At 47.3% G+C, this 20,697-nt stretch overlaps 1 protein-coding gene and 1 long non-coding RNA gene across 2 annotated transcripts; one reads left to right on the top strand and one right to left on the bottom strand.

The window, feature by feature from the left end:
• Positions 1 to 2,835: 2,835 nt before the first annotated feature.
• Positions 2,836 to 11,579, top strand: LOC135974921 (uncharacterized). Its single transcript, XR_010591987.1, has 4 exons — positions 2,836 to 3,145; positions 6,304 to 8,565; positions 8,762 to 8,865; positions 9,908 to 11,579. It is a non-coding gene; the product is annotated as an uncharacterized LOC135974921 (long non-coding RNA).
• Positions 11,580 to 12,554: 975 nt separating this feature from the next.
• On the bottom strand, positions 12,555 to 18,022 carry LOC103306902 (killer cell lectin-like receptor subfamily F member 1). The gene is made up of 4 exons (XM_065564227.1): positions 17,834 to 18,022; positions 16,595 to 16,752; positions 15,201 to 15,313; positions 12,555 to 13,446 (listed from the first exon to the last, which is right to left on the bottom strand). Exons 2-4 carry the CDS (start codon positions 16,721 to 16,723, stop codon positions 13,323 to 13,325), a joined length of 366 nt encoding a protein of 121 aa, XP_065420299.1. The 5' UTR covers positions 16,724 to 16,752; positions 17,834 to 18,022; the 3' UTR covers positions 12,555 to 13,322.
• Positions 18,023 to 20,697: the final 2,675 nt, after the last annotated feature.

Here is a 20,697-nt window from a genome sequence, read left to right as displayed (position 1 = left end):
ATGAATTTCATCCAATCACAGCATCAAGGCATGTCAGGAGGTTTTTCTTGGCAGTTGTTATGGCAACGGTGAGTCACTTGTACATGAGCATGCAAGATGAAAGTCTTCATAGAAAGAGGACACAGCAAGCTCAGATAATTGTGATGGGTTAAATCCTTCTCCCAGGGGCAGATGAACCTTTCTAAGGTTCCTTTCAGCGGCAGAATAGCTGCACAAAAGATGGTTAATGGCCTGGCCACTTTTTTATGCCATGTGGTCCTAGGTGAATGGGGAGAGATAGGCACCTGGGATCCACAATAGCCAGCCGGCTAGGGGTCTCCTCGCCTGAACTAGCCAATGGGAGATGCCAGTGAGAGGGGGTGTGTCCAGCACCAGGTTTACAATGGCGCCACTGGGGCCAGGCCCACAATCAGAAGGGGCCCCGGTGCCCTGACTGTGGCCCCCGCCCCCACCTGTGCTCTGCCCTGAGGCCACGCCCCCACTCGCTCCTCTCCACCCCTCCCTCCCCTCCACCCATGTGAGTGGCGGGCCTTGGGAGGAAGAGGCTGAGTGAGGGCGGGGCCTCAGGGTGGAGCATGGGTGGGGCCTTGGGGGGGGAAGAGGCAGAGCCGGCAGAGGCCTCAGGGTGGAGCAGGGGGTGGGACCACGCTCTGGCGCTGAGGCCCACAAAAGATTAATCCAGCCCGGGTGTGTCCTAAGCACCATCCCTCTCATGGAGTTAGGGGCTTAAATCCAGGCTACAGGAAAGCATCTCTCTCTGCTTGCCGGGAAGCCCTCTCCAGGAGTCATGAGTCTTCTGTGCCGAAACCGTTTCTTGCAAGAAGTTTGGGCACCTGTTTCACTATATTAAAAAAATAGGAGCGAGGCTGCCAACTTTATGACTTTCAGCCCAGTGGGCAGAGCGCTCACCCGTGAGGCAGGAGATACAGGTTCAATCTCCCACTTTGCCGGATGGCAAGAATGAATTTGAATTGGAGCAGAGAAGTATCTGAGTAACATTTGACCTTTGCACTGGGAAGGGTGGCTACATGGGGGAAGAAGGTAAATTTTGGGGTGGCTATAGCCCCCACAAGGCCCCCCCTCTGCAGCGCTGCCCTGATGACAGGTATTTCTTAGATGCAATCTTGTTTATTTACAAGGCATGTACAAAGTCTTGGGTCTGTGAACCCAGAAAGAAGCAAATAGCAGGAAACAGCTTCGTCACAGACAATCTTTTCCTCCTGCACCCTTGACCCAAAAACCAATCCCCAGCTTTCTGCCTGGGTCAGACACCAGGCTTCAGATGCTCCTTCAGGCTGTGTGTGGCGCTCTCTGGTCCTTTTCATAGAATATCAGGGTTGGAAGGGACCTCAGAAGGTCATCTAGTCCAACCCCCTGCTCAAAGCAGGACCAATCCCCAGACAGATTTTTGCCCCAGATCCCTAAATGCCCCCCTCAAGGATTGAACTCACAATGCTGTGTTTAGCAAGCCAATGCTCAAACCACTGAGCTATTCCTGCCCCCCGTTTTGTGTTCTTCCTTCCCTACACACGCACACACCCCTTTCCCAAAACAACACTCAACAAAAACCACACTGCCCCCTCAGTCCAAAACTCCTCAGCAGGGTCACAACTGTCTTAGGTGGAGGGCTTGTGATGAGATTATCCTGACGGTTAATTGAAGGGTGCATTCGCACCCATCAATCTCAGAGGTGCGCGATTCACGCAGTCACCAGTACCTCTCAGCAGAACGATGGCATTCAGGTTTGGTGGGAGTGACTTCCAAAGGGGCAAGAAAGTGCAGGAACAGGCTCATTGCTCTACAGGGATTCTAGATGAGATGTTACCACTCTACCCTTCAATGGTATAGAGGTGGATTTGCAGGGGTTAGATTTGCTACATTGTCCCTAAACTGAAGCCACCATCTGTTTTCCATTTTCCCTTCTCCTGGATGCACTTTGTTGGGGGAGGGGAAGATTATTCTACTAAACTCAACCCAATTCGTGACTCACAACAGATTTGGCAGTTCTCCTGAAGGGGAAACAGACCCCTTCCCTATGGCACTGGGGTGGAAAAGGAGATATTAGCTGGTGGCTATGCTGTGACATGGTACAATTGACTTCCCTGTCCATAAACCATATCTGCACACACACACGCGCAGGGTAGGTGAATCCACAACACACACAGACACAGAATGGGGAGAAGACACACCACACACACACACACACACACACACACACACAAACATGGTAGGTAAATCCAGAACACACACACACGCATACACACAAGATAGGTGAGTCTAGAACACACACATACACATACACACACACGCGGTGGGTGACTCCAGAACACACAGAGACACAGAATGGGGAGAAGACACACACACACACACACACACACACACACACACACACACACACACACAAACATGGTAGGTAAATCCAGAACACACACACACGCATACACACAAGATAGGTGAATCTAGAACACACACATACACATACACACACACGCGGTGGGTGACTCCAGAACACACGGGCCACAGACACACACATGCAGGGTAGGTGAATCCAGAACACACACACATGCACGATAGGTGAATCCAGAAGAAATACATACACACACACACACACAGGGTAGCTGAATCCAGAACACACACACACACACACAGAGGCACAGTAGGTGAATCCAGAACACACACACAAACACATATGCAGGGTCGGGGAATCCAGCGCGCGCGCGCACACACACACACACACTGGAGAGAAGAGCCCTATGAATCAGGAAGATGGAAAGAGACCAAAGGGCGTTGGCAGAATGCTGACAGCCCTGCTGCATACGCACTTCCTGATCCACTCCCCAAGCTGCCTTAGTGACCATATTTGTTCATCGCAGTGTCTCATTGCACCGAGCTAGCGAAGACCAGACGTGTCCATTAGACTCTCGCCTGCTGCAGTGAAATCGCACTGCGTGGCACTGGTTCATGACTGTTATTTGGCTGGTTTTGTGAATGCCGTGCTGCTGTCTCCAGCTTCCTTTCACATTTATCTTTCTTGGTGTCCCTTCTGCCTGGGAGATTTTGATTTTTCTGTTTGCTTGTGGCCGCAGTAATGAAGATATGACCCACAGTGAGCAAGTATGGACTTGCCAGGGCATTCAGCAAGCAGGTATGTGAACAATTTCCATCTTCCACAGGTAGAAAAGGGACTGATGTGGAGAAGGATAATGTTGGATTTAGTGACATGGACCGGAAAGAACAGTGAGTGAGTCTGAGAAGGACAGTGAGGATAGGATCTAAGTTTACTGGTTACATTTTTTCCTGTTCTAGTAACTCCTCAGATTTAGATGGGTTAGGCTGCCACATCAGCATTAGCAGAGTGATTGCTGTTAACAAGGCAAAATATGCAATGCACGAACTGCTTAAAAACTGCAGCACTGAAAACTTAAAAGGTTATAAGTGGTTAGCCTGGCAGAGGTGCTGGGCAAGTTTGCAATGTAGCCCCCTCAACCTCTTCAATGACAAACCAGGGACAAATCAATGAGAAATCAGGGACAAAATTAAAGTGAGGAAGAAGAATTCCCCAGCTACCTAGTTTCTGCTTTGGGGTGATCGACTCTGCAAGTGACACTCTAACATGACCGCGTTGCAGATCAGAGCAGAAAGCCCACCCTATGGAATTTTGTTGCAACCGAGCTAAGGTACACCAGGGAGGGACCTGGCCCCATAAGATTTTTGTGACCTGGGGAGAGCAAAGCGTGATGGGGCACTTCAGTTATTAACAATTTTTTGTAAACCAAAAAAAAAAAATCACTATTTAAATTATATTTGAAATTGGTGTTGGGAAATATTTTTGAAGGTGAGACAGTGTTTTCAGATCAGGGGAGACAAATTCTTACCTTTTCTGGCCCCTCAAAGACCATGTTAAATATTTAGTATTTGTCTCATAGCATGGGCCAGTGACCAGAACTCCATGGTGACAGGCACCGTGTAAACTGGAGCTGGTTAGAAAATGGGATGTTCTTCTACAGAAAATGCAGACAGAGAGAGAAAGGGTCAGATGGTATCTATAACCCTTGTGCAGAGCCAAGCCGCCGCTCAGCTGCTGTGCTTGAAATATTCTGCAGTATTCCAGACAGAGGCTTGATGTCTGCCAAAATAAGAGGCGTGGCTTATGAGAGTGAGGCTCTGGCATGGGTGGTTTGGACGGGCAGCAACCACTCCCCGTTGATGACCAGGGTTTGAGCCAAGGAGGGAAAGGGAAAATAGTAGTGGTATTCTCCCACAATCCGCCTCCAAACCAACTCTCACTGATTTGAGATGCCAACATTAGCTGTCACTTAGAGCTGGTCAGAATTCCAAATTTCCGTTTCGCCGGAAGTTTTGACATTTCGAAATATTTTCATAGAATCATAGAATCATAGAATATCAGAGTTGGAAGGGACCTCAAGAGGTCATCTAGTCCAACCCCCTGCTCAAAGCAGGACCAATTCCCAGCTAAATCATCCCAGCCAGGGCTTTGTCAAGCCGGGCCTTAAAAACCTCCAAGGAAGGAGACTCCACCACCTCCCTAGGTAACGCATTCCAGTGTTTCACCACCCTCCTAGTGAAATAGTTTTTCCTGATATCCAACCTGGACTTCCCCCACCGCAACTTGAGACCATTGCTCCTTGTTCTGTCAAAACAGACAGAATCAGAACACATGCCAATATATTTGAAATTTTCTTCCAAATTGGATTCTGGAAAATGTTTGACTTTAGAAAAAAAAAATTGTATTGGCATTTTAAAACTTTTATTTAGAATTTTTTATTTTATTTGATGGGGCTTTTCATTTACATTTTTGATGTTATTCCGTGAGGTGAGTATTAGTACATAATATGCATTACTGCTATTGACGTTATTATATGAAAAAGATGAAATAGTCCTTTATTTTATTTGTTTAAAATCATGAAAGAAGGCAGCTTCTCAGTACCGATGGATACTTTGGTCTAGAAAACATAAGCTGTAGCTCCTGTTTGTGTTTGTAAATGAAACAGTCTGACATGAAAAACCGTTTCTATGAAAAATGTCTGACCCGTTCGATTGCCCCTCAGAATAGATTGTTCAATGCTAAAAATATGATCAGGGAAGGTCTCTTGGTTCTGCTGGGTTTTTAGGGTGTGGCTCCTTCCTGATTGGAGGGGAAATTGGCAATAATTTCCCAAATTTGCTTCCTGTAGCATCAGAATGAGCTGGCATTAATAAAGATCTTCTTAATATGACTCTCCTCCCTCTCTTTTCTTACATTTTTTGAGCAGTGAAATAGTTAACAATGTGGACATTAAAATCATCGGGATTGGACATCTGAGATAGGAAAAAATAGAGGAAAGTAAGAGGTTTCTTCTTATCTCTGTCAGTTATTTTAGGGTTTGTCTACACTTACATTAAAATATGACAAATATTTGTTACCGGAGGTGTTTAACATAGTTGTAAATTCTTCTTCATCCCAAGTTTAATTACAAGGAATAAACACACTTGTCCTGCCTACAGTGGAATTTACAATCATGTTACTTAACACTAGAGCTGAGTGAAATTTTTTTGGCTGAAAAAACCAAAGGAAACAAATTCAGATTTTTTTTTTTACATTTTAAAAATTAAATGTTTTGATTTTTCTGTGCAAAATGACTTTAGTTTTTTTAAATTACATTTGAAAAAAAGGGAAACATTGAATTGATTTTGTCAAAACATCTACTTCAACCTGAAATTATTATTATGTTTTAAACTTTTTGATTTGTTGACATTTCATTTTTGGTTTGACCTGAGACCAACGTTTTTCCTCCCAGATTTTTGGAATTGCCAGCAAACTGAAAAACTCATTATTTGTCTAGCTCCACTTAACATAAGTTGGTTCAAATTTGTTAAAACACAACTGGAAATCTGAGTGTAGACGTGGCTTTAAAGGTTACTTGTAATACTAATAAACACCAAATTTCCATATGGAAATGTGCTTTTCAAATTGATAGCACCTTTTAATTCTCAGTTGCAGCTTCGCTTTAACTACTTGTTCATTGTAATAAACCCATGGATAATTTTATTTTCTGTGCACTGAAACTTTTAAATGGCTATGCACCTCTTGCCTGCAAGCTGCCACTTTGGTTCTCAGAGATATCGCAGACTGTTACAGAGAGAGAGAGACACACACACTGTGCTCTCTCCTAGAGACTTTATTTAGTTCTTATTTTTATCATTTCTTTTAATGTAATCCCGGCACAAAGTTTCAGATTGCTCTTTCTGTATAGATATAAAAACATACCACTCACTGAACAGATGTTTTTGCTTCCTTGACAGGAGCTGACAGTGGATTGTAGCCAGGTTCCTGCTGAGATTTCTTCCTCAACGGACTCTTCTGAGGCAGCTCCTTAATTATTCCATATTGTAAATCACACTTCAGGAGGTCTAAAACATGACTTTAAAGTACTGCTCCGCCCCTCACCCCACAAAGGAATGCTCCACAACATAGTTACACAACACTCAAATGCATCCCTCACCACAACACACATAGGGCAGAAGGGAGCCCAGTGTAAGGTTTCTTTCAAAGGGCAGTTTCTCTAACAGTACTGGGTATCCAGAAATGACTATGGGGGAGGGATTAATGTCTCCCATGAAGGTGAGCATCTCCAGCCCTCTCCCAGTAATGTCCTATGGGGTCAGCATTCGGCAACTACTGGAGACAGTAAAGAAGGGAAATTAGATGAACTTTTCCTCCAAAAGACCCTCTTACACCATGATTTCAGTGGGGTTTGGCCCTAATTTAACATTCCGATCACAGGCTCAGAGCCCTAGTTAGTTTAAGAATGACTCATGGATGTCCTTGTTGGGTCCCTTAGCTTTGAGATTAGCCATATAGGAGCTGGGTATTATTATTTATTATAATTATATGACAAAGGGAGTTGTTTTCTAAAGCGATTTCTTTAAGTCTTTTTTATTTATTTAAAATAAATATTTTTTAAAATAAAAATATTGTTTGTCGAGTCTTTTTAAAATAACTACAGGAAAATATGGTCCATTCAAATGGATGATGTATCCTGAAGAAGAAACAGCCCACAATACAAACAGGAACAAATAGCAAGGAAAAGTCAATGGGACTGTCTCTCGCTGTGTGTCTGTGCAGCACCCAGCACACCGGGGCCTGATCTCAGCTGGGGCAGGGACTGTCTCTCGCTGTGTGTCTGTGCAGCACCCGGCACAACGGGGCCTGATCTCAGCTGGGGCAGGGACTGTCTCTCGCTGTGTGTGTGCAGCGCCTGGCACAACGGGGCCCTGATCTCAGCTGGGGCAGGGACTGTCTCTCGCTGTGTGTCTGTGCAGCACCCAGCATAACGGGGCCCTGATCTCAGCTGGGGCAGGGACTGTCTCTCCCTGTGTGTCTGTGCAGCCCCGGCACAACGGGGCCCTGATCTCAGCTGGGGCAGGGACTGTCCCTCACTCTCTTCTGTGCTTCCCCCCACCGGGTGGTACTGTATATACTGAGAGCTACTCTGACTGTCCACTAGGTATCACTGCTGCTCCTCTCAGTCCCATCTGAAGGGTACATGTGGGCCTAGTAGCAGGAAGGTAGAAGGCTACCTGCATGTATTAAAAAATGTTGATAAGTGCAAAGTAATGCACATTAGAAAAAATCAGTCCCAATTATACATACCAAATGATGGGTCTAAATTAGCTGTTGCCACCCAAGAAAGAGATCTTGGAGTCATCTTGGATAGTTCTCTGAAAACATCCGTTCAGTGTGCAGCGGCAGTCAAATAAACTAACAGAATATTAGGAACCATTAGGAAAGAGAGAGATAATAAGATAGAAAATATCATAAATGGCACTCAGTAAATCTGTGGTACACCCACGCCTTGAACACGGTGTGCAGTTCTGGTCACCTCAACTCAAAAAGGCTATATTGGAATTGGAAAAGGTGCAGAGAACGGTGACAAAAATGATCAGGGGAATGGAACAGCTTCCGTACGAGGAGAAATAAAAAAGCCTGGGACTGTTCAACTTAGAAAAGAGACAACGACGGGGGGAGATGAGAGAGGTCTGTAAAATCATGGCTGGTGCGGAGAACGTCTCATTTACCCCTTCCCATAACACAAGAACTAGGGGTCACCTGATGAAATAAGCAACAGAGGGTCCTGTGGCACCTTTAAGACTAACAGATGTATTGGAGCATAAGCTTTCGTGGGTGAATGCCCACTTCAACTGACAAAGTGGGCATTCACCCACGAAATATACAGATCTGAGTGCTGGGCACAGGATGGGCTGGGTTAATCTTGGGGAAAGCGTGTGTGTGAAATTCTTACTGCTGCGTGTAATTGCACAGGAACAAATGGGTCTCTGTCACCCTGTGTCTGTTATTGTCTCTCTTTTCCCCCAGGGGTAGCACTGAAACTTCATTTTGATCCTCCACGCTCCCCTGCTGTCCCTTGGTGCCCTGACGGCTGGGTCGGGTACCTGGGGAAATGTTACTATTTCTCAGAGGCCGAAGGAAACTGGACCTTCAGCCAGAGCAACTGCTCCTCCTTCGGCGCCTCCCTGGCTACGATCGACACCCTGCCTGAAAAGGTGAGACGCCTCCAGACTACAAAATGGGCCTGGATCAGGGACCTGAACTTGGGTCTCTTCCCAGGTGTGTGCACTAACCACCTCACTCACTCTCGGCCCCAGCGACTGTTCAGGTGTCAACGTGGAACAGCTTCAGCAGGAGAGAGTGAGAAGGACCCACCCAGAAATAACGTCTTTCTTTTTCTTTTACCCAAAGGCTTTCATGCTGCGCTATAAAGGCCTTTCCGAGCACTGGATCGGCCTGTAGAGGAAAGAGGACGAGCCCTGGAGATGGGTGAATGGTTCAGAATTCAACAACCTGTGAGTCTTCTCTCTTTCTAAGTGTTGGGACGCATGTGACTCGAATAAGCATTGAATCTGGACCAGTCTAAGCTTGGTTGGAAGACAAAACCACCAATAATCTTTTTCTGGCATTAAAAACTCCTATTCGGTGCGGGATTGCGGGGCGATGCATTGTTTAATGGAGCTGGCTTTGAGGGGATCTTAGGTCTTCTGTACGTGGGCGTTTGTTTGCACTGTTGTAGCAACGTTATTAGCTGATGTCCCCTGTGTAACTGACCTGGCCCAAGATACCTTTTATTATTATTATTAGTAGTAGTAGTATTGATGTTGTCATTATGGTAGCACCCAGAGGCCCCAACTGAGATCAGGGCCCAGTTGTGCCGGGCGCTGCACAGACACACAGCGAGAGACAGTCCCTGCCCCAGCTGAGATCAGGGCCCCGTTGTGCCGGGCGCTGCACAGACACACAGGGAGAGACAGTCCCTGCCCCAGCTGAGATCAGGGCCCCGTTGTGCCGGGTGCTGCACAGACACACAGGGAGAGACAGTCCCTGCCCCAGCTGAGATCAGGGCCCCGTCGTGCTGGGCGCTGCACAGACACACAGCGAGAGACAGTCCCTGCCCCAGCTGAGATCAGGGCCCCGTTGTGCTGGCGCTGCACAGACACACAGGGAGACAGTCTCTGCCCCAAAGAGTTCACAGTCTAACTAGACAAGACAGACCAAGGGTTGGGGGCAACAGAAGGTACAATCAGACTAAATAGTGTGATGGGCTGGAAACATCCTACCTATGGTCTGATCCCCATCCGGCCTGACGTTTTGCCTGCATTAGGGACAAACCAGTGCTAACCCCAGGGCTGCATGCTCCACATGGGAGGACATCATGAAATGAACAGAATTTGATATTAAAACAAATCACAAGGGGATGCTGGGCCCAGATGCAGCAGGGGGGAGAGCAATGGAGAGCGGGGTAATTAAGGCCCCGTTGCTACTTGCTTTCATCTGCTGCGCTACCCAGAATGCGGAGCCGGGACTCACGGCCCCACGGCACTTGTGTTGCAGGTTTGAAATCCGAGCCCACGGCAACTGTGCCTCTCTGAACGACAAGGCTGTCGGCTCCTCGTGGTGCCACACGCTGCGCAACTGGATCTGCGCCCAACGCGATGCGCACACGAAGGGCTAGGGAAAAGCCGACGGGCCGCGGCGCGCGGTGCCTGACGTGCGTGGGACTGGTCAGGCCAGGCTTGTCGGACTTGCGATCTGCTTTTGCTGCTGCGCTATCCGCATATATTGCAACGGGAGGAGCCCAGTCACTGCCGCGGTCATCTGCGCTGCTGTAGCGTGACAGCGCCACCTGCAGGGCGCCGATAAGATGGCTGGCGAGTTCCAGACTCCGGGCTACCGTTGAATGAAGCGTTTCCTTGCTGCTGAAGGGCTGCTCCAGGAGAAGAGCAATGCAGAGCTGACTCTTCCGTGCTACGTTGGGTGCTGGTGGCCGGGGCGCAAATGATGCCGCTGAGTGACTTGCTGCTGATCCCTTCTCTGAGGATATTTACATCACAGGGGCACCCGGAGGCTCCAGTCAAGGTCAGGGGCCCCATTTTGCTGGCTGCTGTCCAAACAAACTTCAGTAAGACTCGTCCACCACCCCAGAGAACCTCACAGCCACAAACGGGATGCCAGGGAAAAGGGATACGACATCCGAGCAGAATGGCTGGGGCTTCCTATTGCCGCATGCTTAAATGCAGCCCTCGTCTGTATTTATTTCTTAATGTGTTTGTGTCCGACCCAGCAGAGTCCGATCTCTCCTTTCTAGAGGTGATGGGCTGATGAATCTCATCAGGGATTCGTTCCCGAAAGGGGTATCCACTCATTTAAAAACCTTTAGACAGATGCTTTTGAAACTCCCATCCAAGTGTCTTAGAACCTGGAGGTAATCTCTTTTATTGGACCAACTTAGAATATAAGAACGGCCCGTACTGGGTCAGACCAATGGTCCATCTAGCCCTGTATCCTGTCTTCCGACAGTGGCCAATGTCAGGTGCTTCAGAGGGAAAGAGCAGAACAGGCAATCATCAAGTGATCCGTCCCGTCACCCAACAACTTCTTTAAGCTTGGCTTCCTTTTTCTTCATATTGTAGCGTTTCCATAGAGACGGCAAAATTCGGTATCTTCCCTTGTCGCGTGTCCCATGTCGGTCCCAGGATAAAAGATATTCCCTCCCCCACCTTGTCTCTCTCGGAAGCTTTAGTCTCATTGACAGCGACAGAAGGAATTTTGCCGTGGGTGCATTTGATCCACCTCTCTGAGAGAATTCTTCTGTCAAGCTACATCTACAGTCGATGGTACTACGGTGCACAGGGTGTGACATTTTTCCTAGCCCTGAGCGATGCAGCTGGGTCGATCCGATTGTTAGGTGCAAACCCAGCCTTACCCCCATTCTGCAGTGGTGTAAAGGAGCTGTTTAAGGAAATGGAGGGAATCAGGCCCCAGGGCGTTCGCAATAAGGCCGAGACCAAACTGTGAAAAGTCAAGAGTCAGGGCTTAGTTTCAGCCCGCCTCCCACAAGCTGCCTAGCTTGGGAGAGACTTTGGGGGACTTTCCCTGTTTTGCCCTGGCTCAGTATTCTGTATACTTGAGAAACACTGCTGCTTAAACCTTTGTCAGTATATAAGTAGGTTTTTGTACTCTCTTTTGCACTTTGTGTAAATAAATGACCTCACTGCTGGGTCTACGGTTTTGTTCTGTCTTCTTCCCTGCGTCACTTCAGCGCCTCCTCGGTGCCAGCAGGGCTGTGTCCAGGTGGAAGGAAGGAAAGGGGATTTTCTAGCAGCTGGCCAACTAATTTGGTGGGGGGAGGAGTCTGAGTTGCCTGATCACCTGCAGAAGCAGCCAGCGCCACCCAGCCTTCCCCTCCTCACCTGGGGTGGAATCTGGAGCGTGGGGTGGTTCCGAGCGGTCCTTAGCAATGGGTTCGGAGGGGGCTTAGGTGACGGGGAGGGGTGGGACGAGAAATAGATGTTAAAGATAGTGACTGTGGTAACGAGGGCTCCGTATTAAGTACCTTAGGTTAAAAAAAAATAGATTTACGTTAGACCTTTCTAACTATCAGGGTAATTAAGCACTGGAACGAATTACGTAGGGAGATGGTGGCGTTTCTATCATTGGAGGTTTTTAAGAGCAGATTAGACGAACACCTTCCAGGGATGGTCTAGATAATACTTAGTCCTGCCTCGGTGCAAGGGACTGGACTAGATGATCTATCGAGGTCCCTTTCAGTCCTACATTTCTGTGATTCTCTCTCTGCCTCCATTTCCCCTTCCACCTCTACAATAATGGTGATCACTTGCCTTTTGCAAAGCACTGAGATCTGCACAGGAAGGGCACTACATGCTAAGGATGATGGTTATTGGGGGTTGTCATGGATCCACACACCCAGTGCTTTAGAACAGTCCCTGGGAGGACCCCTTCAGGGTGCCAGACCCCCTTAGGGGCTCACTCTGTCACCAGGGTAAACCCTTTGGCTTCACCACCTCCTTGGACTGAACCTCGAAGTCTCCAGCCCCCCTGCTTCACACTGTGAGCTCCCTTCAGTGAGGCCACCTGAGATGGGCCTCTGAGGGAGACGTGTACCCCCAAACGGAGCCATGCAGCCCTCCTTCAGCATCGGCTGTGACTCCCGGCCAGCGTGGTAAAAGCAGGAGGGTTTATTAGCTGTCTGGAACACCGTGTAGAGAGTCCTTGGTTAACATAGAGGAAAAAAAAGTTACAGCAAGGTCCATTCTGGTTGGCCCAGAGCCCCAGCCAAAGCAGTGTGTCCCCTCCTAGCTCCCACTCTGTCCTCTTTGGTCAAGATCTCAGGCCAGTCCCACCAGGCCCCTTCTGGGTCCTTTGTTGTCCAGGTGCTCAAACACGGCTGGCTTCCTGCGGAGGGATGGGCCATCCATGGTCGTTCGTAGCTTGGTAGCAAATGTCCCGGGTGTTGGCTTTGCCATTGTCTTCATGGACTTCCAGCGACATGGGCCCCACACTCGAGACCGGCGTCAGCCACCCCTGCCTGAGTGTAACCAGCCCTTTTCTACCTCCTAGGTGACGATGCGGCATACAGGGGAAACTGAGGCACGCACAGGTGTCATACAAAAATATTACAGAAAATTCCCACTCTGTCACAGGGGTGAGCTGGACCTTTCAGAGGACTAGGAGTAGGGTGACCAGATAAGTGTGAAAAATCGGGAAAGGGAGTGGGGGGCGATAGGAGCCTATATAAGAAAAAGCCCCAAATATTGGGTCTGTCCCTATAAAATCGGGACATCTGGTCACCCTAACTATGAAGAGCATGTGGCTCTCTCCCATCAGCTTTTTACTGAGTGACATTGGCTGGCCTTTGTTATGCAGGAGGTCAGAGTAGACAATCAGAATGGCCTTTCTATCTAGGAATCTATTATTTCTAAGGGTACTGCCTCCCTATTGTCATTGCTTAGATCAGGACGGCTTCTTTCTGACAAATCCACTTAAATTCAGCGCTGCACATTTCCGAACGCATCTGATTCCCCTTTATCACCCCACAGCTGTTTCTCACAGCTGGACCAGATACCGGAAACCTGTGGAACAAAGGGCGGGGGGAGGAGAAATAATCCGTGTTAGTGTCTAGACTTCTCAAACAAAGGTCCAGAGAAGCGTCTCTTTGTATTAAATCTACTGGCCTGCTCAGCTATAGGTATTCCATTATCTCTGCGTTTTTCCCTGCAAGGTTATAAATGTCCCAAACCTCCCACCACGTCTGGTCTCCATGCGACTGCTGGGGACTGAACTCACCAGTCTAGCCTAGAGGCGGCGGTGGGAAAACGTGTTGGAAGAAAGCTTGCCAGGCTCTCTGCTGAGTATGGCTCTTTGTCTCCTCCTAGTGGTTGGGCCACAAAAGTGCCCAAAGTCCAGTCCTTTCTCTCAAGCAGTTGTGTGCATGCTTTCAGACCTGGCAGTCCCGTGATCGGCCTGAGAATCAAGGGGAAGTTGCCTACCTAATAACATTCAGCATCGCCTTTAATTCCTGATAGGAGGGGACTTGACTTATTGTTAGAAGAAGCTAGAAAATTTAATTTCCATTTCATGGGATATTCCAAAAATATCAGGAGGTTTGTTGGTGATTTTTTTTGCTGTTGTTCTCAATCAGAACAAAACATTGAAATTTACAGCAAAATGAGGTTTCCAAAAATTTTGTTTTGGAAACATCTAAACAGACCTTATCGCAATGTTTCAATCAGGTCAAAATCTTTCCACTGTTATGTTGTAATGTAATATACAATGTAATCAAATGGATGACACTGAAATAAACTGTTGTGATCGTTTTCCATCAAAAATTGAGAAAAACTGATACAGTCACAGGCAACGTGTCAATTTCATGGAATCGGTGTTTTCTGAGACCTGGTTTTCATCTAAAAACTTCAGTCGACCTAACTACATCTCTCAGGGCTGTGAAAAATGTTGCGTCCTGTGCCACATCGTTAGGTTGACTTACCCTCTAGCTGTAGATGCAGCTAGGCTGATGGAAGAATGCCTCCATCAACCCAGCTACTGCCTCTTGGAGAGGTGGACTACCTACAGCAACGGAAAAACCCCTTCGGTTGCTGTAGGAAGTGCCTACGTTTGGTGCTACAGCGTCACATCTGCTGCACTGTAGCTGTTGTAGCGTAGATGTTCCTAGTGGGAAAGCTGTTCCGTTGGGAATTTTTCTCCCCGACTCTCTGTATTATGTGTGTTCTAGTAATGCTTAGGCCTGGTCTACACTGGGAGGAGGTGATCGACCTAAGATACGCAACTTCAGCTACGAAAATAGCATAGCTGAAGTCGATGTATCTTAGTTCAACTTAGAACTTCCCGTCCTCACGGCGCGGGATCGACGGCCGCCGCTCCCCCGTCAACTCCGCTTCCGCCTCTCGCCGCGGTGGAGGTCCGGAGTCGACAGCAGAGATCGATCCCCAATAGATCTATCCCTACCCGCCGATCCGGCGGCTAGTGAAGACGTACCCTTAGAGGCCTCAACCAGTATCAGGATCCATTGTGCTGGGCGTTTTATCTATACACTTAGCAAGAGGCAGTTCTTTCCTCCAGAGGCCTGCAATCTAAATACACAAAGCAGCCAAAGAATAATTATTCCTTATGACAACTGGGGAGTGGAGGCCCAGAGAGTTTAAGTGACTTGGCCGAGGTCACGCAGGGAGTCTGTTCGTAAATCCAGATCGCCTGAGCCCCAGTTCAAGGCCAGCCTTTCTCTCTGACTCTGCAAACATCCACAGTTACTTAATGATAAGCTTTCCTCAAGACACACATGAAATATTTAACAGCAAGAAACACTCACAGATTTTGGTTTAAGATGGAGCCGTCCACCCAGGTCCATTTCTCCTCTGGGGATGTAACATTAAGCCCAATCCAAACGGGATATTTCCCTTGTGTGATGTTCTGTATGAACTCCTGTGGAGAAAAGCAGGAGCGTGAATTTAGCCTGGGGCAAAAGCAGTCGTTCTAAAGGACACCAGAGAACTTAATCCACAATCTCCAAAGACAGGTTTCAGAGTAGCAGCCGTGTTAGTCTGTATCTCTTATGCATCCGAAGAAGTGGGCTGTAGTCCACGAAAACTTATGCTCTAATAAATTTGTTAGTCTCTAAGGTGCCACAATCTCCAAAGAGGCCTTCAGTTGGACCCAAAACAAACAAGGGGATTTTTTCCCCCTATAGACCTGGCATATAACACTTGTTAGGACGCTAACTGCTAGGCCTCAAAATTTAATTTTAAACAAGGAATCGTCATTGAGCGGGTGTGTTTCCAATGGCGTCCCACAGGGACTGGTTCTTGGCCTTACGCTATTGAACATTTTTAGCAAGGACCTGGAAGAAAAAATAAAATCATCACTGATAAAGTTTACAGCGGACACAACAATTGGGGTGCAGTAAATAATGAAGAGGACAGGCCAAGGATACAGAGCGAGCTGGATTTCTTGGTAAAATGGGCGCAAGCCAACAATGTGTTTTTAATATGGCTAAATGTATATAGCTAAGAACAAAGACCGCAGGATGGGGCCTCTACCCTGGGACGCCGTGACGCTGAAAAAGATTTAGGGGTCACAGTGGATAATCAGCTGAACATGAGTTCCTAGTGGGACGCTGTGGCCAAAAGAGCTAATGTGATCCTGGGATGCTTAAACAGGAGAATATTGAATGGAGCAGAGAGGTTCTTTTACCTCTCAGTTTGGCCCTGGTGTGGCCGCTGCTGGAATCCTGTGTCCAGTTCTAGTGCCCACAGTTCAGGAAGGATCTTGCTAAATTGCAGAGGGGTCAGAGAAGAGCCGTGAGAATGGATTAAAGGATTTGAAAACCTGTGATAGACCCAAGGAGCTCAATCTATGTAGCTTAACGAAGAGAAGGCTAAGGGATGACTCGATCAGTCTGTAAGTACCTACATGAGAAACAGATATTAAATAATGGGCTCTTCGGTCTAGCAGCCAAAGGTAGAACGCGATCCGAGGGCTGGAAGTGGAAGCTAGACAAACTCACACTGGAAATAAGATGTACATTTTTAAGAGCGAGGGTAATTAACCATTGGAACAATTTACCAAGGGTCGTTGTAGATTCTCAGTCACTGACCATTTTTCAACCCAGATTTAAAACAAGAGGTATTTTTCACATGCCTAAACAACATAGCTAGGCTGACCTAAGTTTTAGGTGTAGTTTGCACCCTTTATTTTTCACATTACCATCTCATCCTGGTCCTGGATCACCAGGATGTGAGACCTCTTCCTTGGACAGTCATCACGGCTCCCATTCCAGTCCTTATTCCCTTTAGAGAACCAGTAGCACTTTCCTCTGTGCGACAGCCAGTCCATGGGGCAGAGTCTGCACTCGGAGCCTCCACCTGGGGGAAAGGGCCACGGCATTAATGGGGCTGAAGACACTTCATGGTTCAACACTTTCCATGCAGCGGGTTCAGGCACTTGACTGTGAGTCAGGTGATCTGGCTTCAATGCCGAGCTCTGCTGCACACTCTACTGTGTGACCTGGGAAAATTCATGGCAACCTGCCGTGCCTCAGTTTCCCCACCTGTCATATAGGGATAGAACTACTTTGTTCATCTGTCTTGTAAGTTCTTTGGGGCAGGGACTGTCTCGCTGTGTGTCTGTGCAGCGCCCGGCACAACGAGGCCCTGATCTCAGCTGGGGCAGGACTGTCTCTTGCTGTGTGTCTGTGCAGCGCCCGGCACAACGGGGCCCTGATCTCAGCTGGGGCAGGGACTGTCTCTTGCTGTATGTCTGTGCAGTGCCCGGCACAACGGGGCCCTGATCTCAGCTGGGGCAGGGACTGTCTCTTGCTGTGTGTCTGTGCAGTGCCCGGCACAATGGGGCCCTGATCTCAGCTGGGGCAGGGACTGTCTCGCCGTGTGTCTGTGCAGCGCCCGGCACAATGGGGCCCTGATCACAGCTGGGGCAGGAACTGTCACGCCGTGTGTCTGTGCAGCATCCGGCACAATGGGGCCCTGATCTCAGCTGGGGCAGGGACTGTCTCTCGCTGGGTGTCTGGCATGATGGATAGACACCTGATGTCCCTTCATGCCATGTCCCAGCACAGCCTCTGCCTTCTTCCTCACTCTGTTCTAGCCCAACCCTTCCCCCTCACTCTCTTGTGCTTTTCCCCCGTGGTACTACATATACCGAGAGCTACCCTGACTGGCCACGAGGTGTCACTGCTGCTCCCCACAGCCCCATCTGAAAATGCTTGTGGTTAACAGCACTCCTGGTACCCAGTGCGGAGAAGCTCTGGAGGACAGGTGGGTGCGGAGAAGCTCTGGAGGACGGGTGGGTGCAGAGAAGCTCTGGAGGATGGGTGGGTGGGTGGTGGCACATGTGGGCGGAGTAGCAGGAAGGGACTTTTCTAGCAGGAGCTCTGATAGATGCACTAGAGCAGGCGGACAGCTCAGGCAGGGAAGGAGCTGCGGTTACCTGCGCTGCTGTGTGTTTGCAGCTCGCACAGATTCTGTCTCAGATGAGCGAGGACGTCCGCTGGGCTGCTGCTGCGGCCTTCTGCGCTGTTTAAACTGCTCCGCCCGGAATCACGGTCCGCAGGGGTGTTTGGGGGTGTTCCCGTCTGTCCTTCGTGAGAGCCGCCCTGGAAAACTTCCCCACACAGCAGCCGTGTGAACAGAGGCTAGAGAACTGCCTGGTGTGTGTGTAATAAAGTACTGAGTAATATGGATCCCAGCCAGTCATTTAGGAGAAAGAAACTGAACTGTTAAAAAGCCACAGGCAAGTTCTATTCTGTTCCTATTTAAATACAAAAGTGAAACAGGCATGTATCAATTCGTACACCCCCCTTTCCTATTACATGTAGTAATCTCTTAGCGCTTTCACATTTCTCTTGCCTGCTTTTGTCTATTTCCAGCTGGTCCTGTAGTTCTTTTATTTTGAATTATTTTCCCTGGGCTCAATTTGCCTCTGCCTCATTCGTTTCTTTCTTTGGCATCAGCATCTTTGCTTATGTTATCAGTAGAACGGGTCTGAAAAACCTGACGGAACAGTTTTCTGTGGGAAAATATAATTTAATCAAAACTGAAACATTTTGCAGGAATTTGTCTGTTTCAATGAATTTTTTGATGAGGAAAAAATCTAAAGGAGTTGTTTTGATATTCTCATTTTGTTTCAAAATGTTTCAATAGGATAAAAACATTTTGTTTTGACTTTACTGTTTTGATTCATTTCATTCCAACTTTTATGTTGTAGTAAATATTAATTTTAATATATTACATTTTATATCTATTATTCAGTGTATTGTAGCTATTAATTATTATTATTATTATTATGTTTCAACATAATCAAACCGACTTGATAGTTCCCAGCCAAAAAAAATTGGAATTTTTATCCAGTGGGAAATTTCAGAATTTTGGCTTTTCATTCCAATTTAGAATGAATACAAATTTCAATTTGTCAGAATTTCCCACAGAACCAAAATTACAATTTCCAGCCAACTCTAATTATCAGCGATAGCAGCCCAGTTCTGGGAATATGGTCTGTTACGGCAATTTGTTCGTCCATAGCTATTGGGGTCTGTAGCATTCAGCATAAGAACATTGTAAAGACTTAAGGCAGTTTTTCCAAAAGGTGGGGGGCATGGACAGATCACTGAGTTGGTCTCCAGAGCTTCTTCTAAGTCAATCTCTAGCTATTATCGTTGTGGGGGGAACCCTAAAAACGTTGACCAAAGTATAACTGATCCAGCAACTTCTGCCTGAGTCTGCAGAGAGCCTGAAACAATAGCCCTGGTATGTGAACTGCCCCATCCGTTTTAACAGATGCTGACTTACAGTCTATGAGTCTCAGGCCAGAAGGGACCATCATGATTGTCTAGTCTGGCCTCCTGCACATTGCAGGCCACAGAATTTGTATACTAATTATGATACTTTAAATGTCAACATTGTTAGGTATTTCACTGTGCAACATCGCATGTGAGAAAGGAGAAGGAAGATGGTATTTCGAAGAGACTCCAGCTGATAGGACCAGAAGCAGGGACTGCTGCAGTGAAGGGAGGAGAATAACTGGGGAATAAGAAGCTAGGAATGGGGAATAAGAGGCTTGGTGGTGGTTACAGTGGATCATAAATGGAATAACAAATTTATTTGGGCATAAGCTTTCGTGGGTTAGAATCCAGTGGGTTCTAACCCATGAAAGCTTATGCCCAAATAAGGTTCTAACCCATGAAAGCTTATGCCCAAGTAAATTTGTTAGTCTCTAAGGTGCCACAAGGACTCCTCGTTTATTTTTGCTGATACAGACTAACACGGCTGCTACTCTGAAACATAAATGGAATATGAGTCAACAATGTGATGCAGTTGCAAGAAAGGCTACTATCATCCTGAGGTGTATTAACAGGAGTGTCGTATGTACAATACAGGAGGTGATTGTCCCGCTCTACTCAGCACTGGTGAGGCCTCACCTGGAAGACTGTGTCCAATTCTGGGTGCCACACTTTAGGACACATGTGGATAATGTGGACAAATTGGAGAGAGCCCAGAGGAGAGCAACAAAAATGATCAATGATTTAGAAAATCTGACCTGAGAGGCAAGGCTAAAAAATCTGGGCCTGCTTAACCCTGAGAAAAGAAGACTGAGCAGGGACCTGACAACAGTCTTCAAATATGTTCAGGACTGTTATAAAGAGGAGAGTGGTCAATTGTTCTCCATGACCACTGAAGGCAGGACGAGAAGTAATGAGCTGAATCTGTAGCAAGGGTGATTCGGGTTCAATATTAGGAAGAACTTTCTAATTGTGAGAGAAATTAAACTCTGGACCAGGCTTCCAAGAGAGGTTGTGGAGTCCTCATCACTGGAGGTGTTTAAGGACAGGTTGGACAAATGCCTGTCAGGGATGGTCTGGGTGTATTTGGTCCTGCCTCATTGCAGAGGGCTGGACTTGATGATGCTTATTCCCCAGTTTGTAGCTGCGCATTTGATTTTTTTCTTCCTAAGTAAAGCAATGTGCACTTGTCTTTATTGAATTTCATCATGTCGATTTCAGACCAATTCTCCAATTTCTGAAGGTCGTTTTGAATTCTGATCCTGTCCTCCAAAGTGCTGGCAACCCCTCTCAGCGTGGTGTCATCTGCAAAATTTATAAGCCCACTCTCCACTCCATTGTCCAAAGTCACTAATTACTTCTGAAAAGTGTGGTCTAGGGTCTCACAGGGGAGGAAAACCACTCTTAAAATTGTAGGAAAATGGGATTGTAAATAGAGCTGGTTGAAAATTTTCTTTTTTATTAAAAATTTCAAAAATATAAAAACTATCTGTTTTCACACTAGACATATTTTGTT

Source organism: Chrysemys picta, chromosome 12, assembly GCF_011386835.1.
Source record: "Chrysemys picta bellii isolate R12L10 chromosome 12, ASM1138683v2, whole genome shotgun sequence".
Lineage (NCBI taxonomy): Eukaryota > Metazoa > Chordata > Testudines > Emydidae > Chrysemys > Chrysemys picta.
This window is presented reverse-complemented; position numbering and strand designations above follow the sequence as displayed.

Bases quoted from the DNA above. Each gene is read 5' to 3' on its own strand.
- LOC103306902 (XM_065564227.1), bottom strand. From the start codon at position 16,723: ATGGACTGGCTGTCGCACAGAGGAAAGTGCTACTGGTTCTCTAAAGGG. The intron at 15,314-16,594 runs GTAATGTGAAAA...TTTTCTCCACAG, and splicing joins TCCAGGACCAGGATGAGATG to GAGTTCATACAGAACATCAC. The intron at 13,447-15,200 runs GTGAGTGTTTCT...TTTGTTCCACAG, and splicing joins TCCATCTTAAACCAAAATCT to GTTTCCGGTATCTGGTCCAG.